Source organism: Rhyacophila brunnea, unplaced genomic scaffold (assembly GCF_057557595.1).
Source record: "Rhyacophila brunnea isolate RB1 unplaced genomic scaffold, BYU_Rbru_1.0 scaffold_24, whole genome shotgun sequence".
Classification (NCBI taxonomy): Eukaryota; Metazoa; Arthropoda; class Insecta; order Trichoptera; family Rhyacophilidae; genus Rhyacophila; species Rhyacophila brunnea.
In genome coordinates this window covers 796,132-808,216 of record NW_028232904.1, presented here as the reverse complement: position 1 = coordinate 808,216, position 12,085 = coordinate 796,132, and the positions used below count along the sequence as shown (strand labels likewise).

Genomic DNA, 12,085 nt, shown 5'->3' with positions numbered 1-12,085 from the left:
GGTATGCCTTGATGCCAGATCAGGTGTGCTTCCATTTGAAATGCTGAGTATGTCGACTATCCATGATAGCTCTGCCAACAAATCCTACCTCTAACCTCTCCGTGGGGGTCCCTAGGCAATGCAGCATGCTGTAGCAGATAGAGGAGGGTGCAAGGCGAATCACCAGCGCCTAAAAACTGGTACATTCTGGCTACGGGAAGGAAAACCCCTACAGAAAACCAGGGCATGTTCACGGGCCCTAAGGTGGCAGCCCCACCAGTGAACTCGGGTGCTGTGGGATGATCACCTGCACACCCTAAAACAACAGATTAATCCAAGCACAGGGAAGCCTCGGACCCCCGTTTCCATCTTGACGACCTCGCCTGAATTCGGTAAACGATTTTGTTTTGGAACCTACAATATCCGTACTCTAAATGTCCCTGGAAAGGCCGAGCATCTAACAGAAATACTTTCTCAATACAAGTTAGATGTTCTCGGGATCAGTGAGTGTCGACTCACTGGCATTGGCGAGAAGTTTATTCGTAGGTTTCGTCTATTGTACTCCGGACACGCCACATTGCGACGTAGTGGAGTCGGATTGCTGATGTCCAAGGAAGCTTGCAAGTGCCTCACCAGCTGGGAACCTATCTCCGAACGTCTACTCCGCGCTACTTTCAAGACCAAGTCGGGCTCCATCACTTTTCTGCCGTGCTATGCTCCCACAGAGGCTGCTAGCGATGCAGATAAGGATACATTCTACGAAAGTTTGGCGGAAGCCGCTGGAAATATCCCCAGCTGTGATCATGCAGTTATCCTTGGTGATCTTAATGCCAAAGTAGGATCTGACCCCTCGCGTGGACCCTTTGTGCTGGGAAAACATGGCCTTGGCCAAATGAACGATAATGGTTCCCGTCTGGTAGATTTTGCCTCAATGAATGGTCTTGTGATTGGTGGTAGTCTTTTCCCTCATAAGACCATCCACAAATATACATGGACATCGCCAGACGGTAATACAAGAAACCAGATCGACCACATTTTGGTCAAAGCGAAATACCGGCATGAACTGCTAGACGTGCGGACATATAGAGGTGCAGACATCCACAGTGACCACGAACTCTTGGTCGGGAAATCCCGTATAGACCTCAAACGAGTCCCAAAACCCAAAAGGACGGTCAGACTCGATGTGGAAAAACTGAAAAGTACCCGTGTGCGTGCAACCTATGAGCTGGAGCTGCAGAAGCGCTTATATGATGCTAGAACTCTCACGTCTTCCATCGACTCGGATCCCTTGGAAGGAAAATGGATATTATTCCGGGATGCTATAATGAGCTCCGCAACTACTGCATTAGGAGAGCGGCATACGCACAGACCGGACTGGATCTCACCTCATACATGGGAGATGATTGAGAAGAGGAAGCTCCTGAAAGAATTGCGAGACAATGGTACATACGACCCACAGCGCAGCGCGGAATACCAGACAATGGACCGCGTGGTAAAGCGTTCTGCCCGCCGCGATAAGCAACGACGCCTGGATGACCTCATTCGGGATGCGGAATCTGCTGCCTGCAAGAATAATCCAAGTGCTCTCTTCTGCATCACCAGAGCAATTTGCGGTAAGAAACGTCCAGTGGTCACTGCATTACGCAACTCTGTTGCTGCAACGCTGTTGACATACTACTTCATTGAAAATCAATAACTAATTGTTTGTCAATTAATGAACATATTATATTCCGTATTTTGATTTGCCAAAATTTGTGTAACCTGAAATAGAGTCAAAACATCTGCTTCTTCTTCAGCGTCAATGACTTCTCCTCAGTTGGTGCATATGATTATGCATACATACGCGGTTCCTTCAGAATAAATCCAGGGATTTATTTGCGATAGGTACAATACAACTTGGACAGAGAGGGATTCAATCCCATTTCTGTCGCATACGAGGCGATCAGGTGCGCACGCAGAAAACGGTGTAGGAGGGCCCATTTTGAAAAAAAAACCGTGATATGTTTTTATTAATTTTTAACACGGCTGGAGGGAGCGGGGTTAACAAGATCTAGCAGGTACCACTGACTTCCATATTTACCCAGTCGCTTCAATCGCGGAAATATCGAACTTTTCCGGGTACATTCTCCATACCTAAACACTACGCACGATTCAAACAATACACACCTGGCCTGCGGGTATAACTAAGGGTGTTCACCCACAAGTAGTTATCGAATGCGCGTTGCTTGACGGTCATAATTATTAGAATTGTTAGTGACCGTTTGTGTCGCGCTGTCTTGTATTTTAGACATGCCGCATCAGGTGACTCAGATAGTTGCACCAATTTATGAGTACCGCGGGTATTCCAGTGGCTACAGGTATTAGTGTCGTAGAATGCCGAGATGAGTGTAACTAACCGATGGAGGAGGCTGTTCAACAGCCAATCATCCGGGTCACCATTCTCACTCATACGATTCTTACAAAGAAGAAGAAATATTCAATTCACGTAAATTATTTGTATTTTTCCCGGTTCTGGGGGGGAGGTTCGGACCCGAAACCCCCCCCCCCCCCATTACCTGTGAGCGGGAGCTTTATCAATTAAATTACTAACGCGAATGACTATACATGCATATATTTACTAACAATCCATGCATTTGTAGTATGAGGGTTGAAGGAATTTAAAATTCAATCTTGAATACAAAATAATTTAAGTGATATCTATTGATACCGTTCGTTGCCCAGTTTCTTTGAGAACCACTGCATTAAAGAACTACATTATAGATTATCTCCACCTGTACTCCACGATAAAACGTAGGCTGTTTTTAGTGCAGGGTTATCAAAAAGGTATATTGATTTTTCGTCCATGTGTTTTTTTATGTCCGTACATATATTTTTTATTATCATTATTTTGGCCTTTTCTTGTTCAGATAAGACCAGAAAAACAGTAAAATTTACGGTCAAATATATTTATGAAATGCTCTCGTGGTAGGAAATAAAAAACGGAACACCAATTCGATATACTTAACTGTATCAAAAAAGGAAAATAAAACGAGGAATACTTCAATAATATACAATTATACAAAGACTTAACTTGGGCCGCGCCAAGAATGGCTGCCGGTTGGGTGCCGGCTCGGACTTGCCGCGCCCCAGATAAAAAATAGTAGAACTATGAATCATATCATAACAAAGTTGAAATAATTATTTTATTAATCATACTGTAACAGAAATTTTATGACACATTTTACCTGTTAAATATTATAATATAACATTCTGGATTTAAACGTGAAGCGACTTAAAACATTCGATACATAGTGATGATTAGGGAATCCAATCCCGAGCCAAAATCTTGATCCCGGGATTTCGGGATTACAATTTGACGATCCCGGGACTGGTCCCGGAATCGGCTTTTTTTCAATAGTTAATATAATTTTTTTTTATATACCAAAAACGTTGATAAAATCGGTCAAAAATAAATCTAGTAAGTAAGTATAATTTATACTATTTAAGACATTAAATTAATACTGTGTGCGTTCAATCTTGGAAGTACATGGGTTTAATGGAGTAAATAATATTGTAATATAAATAATAATGTGAAAGTAAAACAGTTTTATTTATTTTGAAAAGATAACAAATACAAATACTTTTATTTTGTTAACTGTCAATTCATGGTGGAACTGCATTGTATTGTTGTTTTTATTTAATAAAACGCAATTTTTTTATAGTACTTATACCACTTTAATTAATATATTAGGACCTGTTTCGTCCGCCGCAGTGGGACATTTTCAACTCAACAAAAAAAAATGGCGTTTTATTAAATAAAAACAACAATTAATTACAAATACATAAAATAAAAAATAACCTATTGTGTTGACAAAATAAATACAATATAAAAAATTTAAGATTTAAGTACCTAATTAAAACATTATTCTGAATAATATGCCCGAAGTAATACCAAAGTATCAAGTACCTATTTCGTCATTTAATTATTTTATGTGAAGACATAAAATGAATTGGCAACACATGGGTATAAATCAAACTTCATTCAAACTCAGTTTATTTCTAATGTAGTTATATGTTATTAAAAGTATTTTTTCTGTTATATTTTATTTTCCATAAAAATTGATAAAAAATTCAATCCCGAAAGTTTCGGGATTATATTTACCAATCCCGGGATTCATAGGTATCGAAAATAGTTCGGGATCCCGGGATTGGAATCCCTAGTGATGATGATGTTAGTCAATGAACCACAAAACCTGAATTAATAAAACAAAAATATTTAGGTATCAACTGTCCATGAAACAAACTTATTTGAAAAACAATGTGTTCTTGAAATCATGTACTATTTCTAGCAGCCTTTGTCGTACATAGAATTAGGTAAAGTTTATGACGTATTATGCTATAAATCTGACCCACACTATTGAGACTTTGAAAGAATGATTTTCGGTATTTTAGACGGATACAGAACTGATGACAATATGACAGCAGAGAAAGTCGAGATTCTTTTTAATTTTCTGAACTCTTCCTTTAATCGGTAACCGGACAAAACGGAACATGACAAAACAGAACATGACAAAACAGAACATGACAAAACAGTATATGACAAAACAGAACAGCCAGGGGAAAAATTTAATGAAACATTAATTTTTGTGAAATGTATTTAGGTTAGGTTAAGTTAGGTTAGGTCATTATTTCGTAGTACCTAGTCACCCAATCATTTTGAACATATTATATTGATGACGATGAGATATCATAAGCTTGCCGGCAACACCAAGTTAAGTCCCGTTTATTTGAGGCTTTCTTGCGATTAGGAATGCAGAAATTAGGTATATAATTTGATTTATTATGGCGTATTGAAAATCTTCAAAAATCTATCAACATAATAGAAATAGGACAATTTAAATATTAAATTTATATTTTTTCTGAAAGGTCATAGTTATATTTATCGTTGTTCTGTTTTGTCACTGTTCTGTTTTGCCATGTTCTGTTTTGTCATGTTCTGTTTTGTCATGTTCTGTTTTGTCACTGTTCTGTTTTGTCATGGAACCATTGTCAAGTGCCGCGTACCGGGTAACCTAACATACAATACCGCGCGAGTTCAACCAGACCACGAAGTCAGCCTCAACATCAAAAAGGTCAGTGCCTGGCATCTTAATGAAACCCCCCCCCTCATCATCCACATCCACCATCATAATCATTCCGTCATAAAATTACAGTCCACTATAAAAAGCGCAACCAAACAGTTTTTATTTATTTGTTAGCGGCCCGCGATATATTTATCTATTTTCAGCTGTCTGAAAGTATAAAAAGGTTGGGAAGCAGCGGTCTATATGGGTAAATGTACCATTGAGGAGTTACATTAAGATTAATACTTTTAACATTTTTTCTATTGTGTTTAATTAAATAGTTTTGTGACAACCCTACAAATGAGTCATTATCTATGAAAAATCTGCTTAATCGAGCCAATTATAAGTTGGCCTTTTGAACTGTATTTAACTCGGTCTGTTAACCTATGCTATGGCAGTCATTTTCTTTTGTGAAACAACTAACAAATTGCATGCAATAATAATAAACTTTTATTTTATTATTATCAGCCTGGATCAATTATTCATTGTTGGATGCATTGGCGTCTCGTGGGGGTAGGCGGGTCATGCGCTGCCTAAACCGAATTCTCTGCCTACTAAAGATACTAACGGGAAAATGTGAATTTGTAAAATTAAAAATTAATTAATTCAATGACAAACACTTTTAGTTGGTTTAAGTTTTCTCTAATTATTTATAGAAAATATTTTTGATTGATTCTGGTGGCGCTTTTAGCAGTGGACTGTAATTTAAAGGCGATAGTGGGTGGATTACGGATCTAGGGGGGGGGGGGTTTAACCAGGATGCCAGACACGACCTTTTTATGTTGAGAGGACTGACGCGCAGTGCAGTCGGTTCGGTGTTCATGCACTCACGCACTGGTTGGTAAACGGACGGTTCGGAATGTCACTCTCAAGGTTTCACTTGGTTTTGGGATGAATGATGATGAAAAGTTCAGGATGGATGATAAACGCGACGTTCGCTCAAAACATATCAGATTTAGCGAACGAATGTCAAACTATGCGTTTTGAGTCACGCGAGCTAACTGAATGTTATTCAGTCACGGTCGCCTGATGACCCGTAATTGCTCGTATGGTCTTTTGTGACAATAATGGGGATAAATAAGGGATTTGGAAGTAGGTGGGGGGAAAGGAATGAGGGCTAGCATAATGGGCCCAACCAGATTCATAGAATTAATGATTTTTATATTAACTTGACATCCTTTTTATTACGTCTCTTTTACTATATCTCTCGTGTTTGAACATGTACCGTTTAAAAAAAAGATTTTTTTTTCGGTTAGGTACATGTTCAAATACGCGCGTTAACATGATCTTACTCCCTACTTCAGTTTTAGTATGTCAATTTATGGGTACGGCCGTATGTTGTAACTTAACCACTGGGGAATGCCAAAAGAAATGGCGTATTTTAAAAAAACACTACCTTATTCTTAGGTCAATAATTATTATAAAGCAATGATTATTCGTAGGATGTTTATTACACTTGAATGGTCAAAGACATAGCTTATAATTATTATCTTTAGTGTTAATTATGTGTCATTATGTGTTAATCTTGCCCATTTTTTGAATAATAAAATGCCTAATTCTTGTCAAATTTGGGATCACAGAGATTATCAATACAATTTTTTATCGTAAATATTTCACTATAATAATGTCGACATAAATTATATCTACTAATGGTTTTATAAATGCGTTTAAAAATTAATAAATGTACAAAATCTTAACACCACTGTACATGCATGTACTGAAATATGACTATTTTCTAAAACATTAGAGCGAGAGGTTTAAAAGAATACTATTTTATGTAATAAAAATACTTTATGCAGTCATCAAATGTTTAAAATAAATATAAAGGATAATAAGGCTTCAAAATTATATAAAAAGATTATCTACAACATTTAAGGAATGGCCAGGATCATGCTTTGAAAATGCAATAAAAGTTCCATTTTGACCTACGCTGAGCATGTCCCTCCTTAAGTAAATTAATCTGCAATGCGAAATAACTTGTAGCTAATTTGACAATTGGCCTTAGTGGTAATATGTTAATTGTGTATATTAAATTTTGCCGTATTACAGTCCAGGAAAAGTCCAGTAGTATCCGGAAAGAGATAGCCGTATAGCATTGAGGTCAAAAATGACATGTTGGTCGTGGACAGATAGTAATATTCCAATTTAACTAGATTCAATAAGAACATTAATTTGATATCAAATTAATGATAATAAAACTGTCATCACTATTCAATAGGTACGTACGACGTAATACCTACTTACTTGCTAACCTACTTTTGAATCAGTCAGAATTTTATATAAATAACTTACAATTATTCTAATTTTAATTTACCCAACCTATTTTCTTCTGTCTTTCCTTGTATTCCAGTGGTTTTTATTGCATATATTTATGTGTATTTAGGCATCGATTTGGTCTCAATGCTATACGGCCATCGGTTTACAATATCTCACGGTGAACTGCGATGCAACTAACTGTAATTATGTTTGATTTTCTGGACACAACCCTTAGTAACCATTTTCAAGCTTCATTTTCATATTATATTTAGACTCCATCTTCAGAATAGTTTTATTCAACATCTTAGGACTGCATAACGACGGCCCCAGGAAAAACCATGATAAGTCTAAAATCATAAATGTTCAGGAGAGCGAAAAAACTAAAATATTTACGCTATCAAATTCATCATATAAAATGAGTAAGTTTTTTCTTATCTTATTTAAGTAAATCAGATAGACCATTTTATGGTCTATATTCCTATCAAAATTTAATGGTGATTAATTAATTAACAGCTGAGATAATGTCCAAAAATCGTTTTTATTTGGAATAATATTACGCACTTTATATTTTGACTCGATTCAACATGCTTTTGCGCGGACGAAATAGATTACTGACTCCGCATAACACATTCATATTCTGAGATAGAAACCTTATTTTACGTCGCATTTTTCTTACTCTATACGATTTTATTAATTACAACTATAGTTATAACGCTCTTTTACGGAAATATTGACATTGCGCAATATTTAACTCGAAATAGTACAGCGTGTCTATAAAATCTTAACAAGGGATATAGGGACATATTGATATATATATATTTTTATACGGAGTTTTTATAATTTAAATGTATTTAAGTATGACTTTTTATGTTTTTTTGCAAATTATTATTGATATTTTTATAAATAATCAGAATATGTACATTACGAAATAATAAACATTCAGGAAAAATGTTTATAATGGAATAATAAAGAAGTAATGAGGAAATTAGTACATAACACTACTTACTACACCATCAATAAAATATCTATTTTTTATACCTACTTCGTAACAAATTTTTCATTAAAAATATAGAATAGATAGAAAAAAACAATATAATGTTAATGGTCATGTATATCGCTAGAACAATAAAATTTTAATTTAATTAATATTCAGTACAATTATCGAAACCAGAGAGATAATAATATATTTCATTAAATAAATCATTGTAAGTTCGTTAAAAGTTTACATAAAGGATATACTGAGTGAATTAAATTAGTAATTATCACTTTAGAACACACATAATTATTATTGTTCAATACAAAAATATTAAATAACTAGTGGAATATAATATTATACATAACAATTTGGCACAAATGTACCTACCAAAGCATCGAAATGTTGGAAAAAATATATTTAAGTAGGTTTATTAGTTTCAAAAATTTTAATACTAATAAACCTAAGGAAAGTGTTATTTATAACCTAATAATTATTATTTAAAGACAGCTGAATTCACTTTCGTTATCAAATGAGATCGCATTATTAAAATGTTCATCAGCAGCAGTTAAATTCATATAAAATGTATACTAGGCTTGTATTACATACACATTCTATAATCACGATTAGGTAATTACCTATCTAAAATAACATTGATACAACATTATGTAGTTCTTATGTAACAATAGTGATAAGATAACCTTTTCAGTACCTACCTTCTATTCTCTTTTTTCAATTCAATTTTTGCAACATAATATCTTTCTGTAGGTAATTGATCTTGTAAAATTGTAATTATAAGCTTATAAATACTGATCCAGTGATTATATTAACTATCGTTGTGTTTTTCTAATGTTTATTGTTGATATGAGTTTAATTACCGATTAGTAAACATAGATGGATTATATTTAATTGTCAACATAAATCATGAAACATCAGTATAAGTACGTCTTAACTGAACTCAGTTATGTTAATTAATATGAGGTGTCATGATTGCATTAATATAATTGGAAAGTTGAAATAAGTATGTACCTCCCCAACATTGTAATATTTAGTTTAAAATTTAAATAATCGTGGTACAAATCTGCATTTTTCTAAACGGTTGGCTTTCAACTACTATTTTCTTTAAATGATACATTATGTTATCTAATCCAATTGATTACGTAGAGTTTTTTTATTTATCAACAAAACATCGTTTAATATCCGTTGTCATTCATATCACTTTATTTAACTTATTTTGATCGATCTAAAAATTGTATAACTCCGACCGATTTAACTTAGATAAAATAATAATTACTATTTTTGCTAGTTTTCATATTTTAAAACAATCATATTCAATAAATTAATACGAGGTATGTATATGAGAGTAGGTACTAGATTTAAAAACCAATTGATATTTTGTTCAATAGTATAGGTACCTACCAGATACCAAATTTTAATCTCATCTTATATACATTACCTAGATTCTAGACAACAATAAATGCTTCATAAACTGACTATTATCATATACGGTTTTCGGTAAAATTCTTTTGAAAATAATAGATAAAATAAATTTTAAAAAAAACCCGGCTAATCTTTTCTTTTAGGTACCCGACATGTAATAATAATTTAAAATCCACAGAGCTCATCAGAACAAATCATCCGATTGCGATAAAACTTTGTCAACTTATTGCTTGCACTTTCGCGAAGAGTATAGGCTATACTAATATATAAAAATGAATGTCTGTCTGTCTGTCTGTCTGTCCCGTATGCGTTCCTATACCATTCATCCGATTGCGATGAAATTTTGGTAAGTGGTTGCATGCACACCCATGAAGGTTTCTGAATTAGAAAAATCATCAGCTTCTTCTTCTTCTTCATTCTATTTTCTTTTATTCGTATGGTTCCTATACCATTCATCCGATTGCAATGAAATTTTGGTAAGTAGTTGTATGCACACCCATAAAGGTTTCTGAATTAGAAAAATCATCATCTTCTTCTTCTTTTTCATTCTATCTTTTTTTATTCGTATGGTTCCTATACCATTCATCCGATTGCAATAAAATTTTGGTAAGTGGTTGTATGTACACCCATGAAGGTTTCTGAATTAGAAAAATCATCATTTTCTTCTTCTTCTTCATTCTATCTTCTTTTATTCGTATGGTTCCTATACCAGTCATCCTATTGCGATGAAACCTTCGTCAGTTGTTGTGTTAACATCCGCAAAGGTTTCTGAAATAGTACAACCATCTTCTTCTTCTTCTTCATTCTATCTTCTTTTATTCGTATGGTCCTTATACCATTCATCCGATTGCGATGAAACCTTCGTCAGTTGTTGTGGTAACACTCGCAAAGGTTTTTGAATTAGTAAAACCATTTTCTTCTTCTTCTCCTTCTTCTATTCTATATTCTTCTATTCGTATGCGTTCCTATTCCATTCATCCGATTGCAATAAAATTTTCGTCAGTAATTGTGCCAACACCCGCGAAGGTTTCTGAATTAGTACAACCATCTTCTTCTTATATTCTATCTTCTTCTATTTATATGCGTTCCTATACCATTCATCCGATTGCAATGAAATTTTGACAAGTTGTTGTGAGCACGCCCGCGAAGGGTTCTGAATTAGTACAACCATCTGCTTCTCCTTCTATACGTATGCGTTCCTATACCATTCATCCGATTGCAATGAAAATTTGATCAAGTGTTGTGTTCACGCCCGCAAAGGTTTCAAATTGATACAACCATTTTCTTCTTCTTTTTCTTCTATTCTATCTTCTTCTATTCGTATGCGTTCTTATACCATTCATCCAATTGCGATGAAATTTTGACCAGTTGTTGTGCGCAAGACCGCAAAGGTTTCTGAATTAGTACAACCATCTTCTTCTTCTTCTATTCGTATGCGTTCCTATACCATTCATCCGATTGCAATGAAACTTTGGTGAGTTGTCGTGCGCACGCCTGCGAAGGTTTCTGAATTAGTACAACCATCATTTTCTTCTTCTATTCGAATGCGTACCTACACCATTCATCCGATTGCAATGAAACTTTGGTGAGTTGTTGTGCGCATGCCCACGAAGATTTCTGAATTAGAAAATCATCTTCTTCTTCTATTCTTATGCGTTCCTATACCATTCATCCGATTGCAATGAAATTTTGATCAAGTGTTGCCCGCAAAGGTTTCTGAATCAGTACAATCATCTTTTTCTTCTTCTATTCGTATGCGTTCTTATGCCATTCATCCGATTGTGATGAAATTTTGACCAGTTGTTGTGCGCACGCCCGCGAAGGTTTTTGAATTAGTACAACCATCTTTTTCTTCTTCTATTTGTATGCGTTCTTATACCATTCATCCGATTGCGATGAAACTTTGACCAGTTGTTGTGCGCACGCCCGCAAAGGTTTCTAAATTAGTATTATATAAAATACAACGTTTATTGTTTGTTTGTTCAATGCAATTTTGATTTTTTTTACTACATATTAATAACGTTTGCATATTTTGGATTCGATTTTAATTTAGTGGTCTTTTGTTTGACATTTACTCCTATTAGAATTATTTTCATATTGCCATATTGTATAACACAGATATTTTAATATCAAAAAAACAATTACCTCTTATTATTTTTTAAATATCTAAAATAAATATACCCACGAAGCGACCCTGTGCGAAGCCGGGTACTTCAGCTAGTAGATAATAAATATTATTCTATCTATAAAATATCCAAAATTATGTATGATTTAATGGCATAATTTTAGATATTTTATAGATATACAAATATTTTTTGACTATTATCTATTATGG

General features: G+C 34.5%; 1 protein-coding gene across 1 annotated transcript; it reads left to right on the top strand.

Annotated features, from left to right (window-relative positions):
* The first annotated feature begins 583 nt into the window (after positions 1-583).
* LOC147068862 (uncharacterized) lies at positions 584-1,675 on the top strand. Its single transcript, XM_085951555.1, has one exon. It carries the CDS (start codon positions 584-586, stop codon positions 1,673-1,675), a length of 1,092 nt encoding a protein of 363 aa, XP_085807681.1.
* Positions 1,676-12,085: the final 10,410 nt, after the last annotated feature.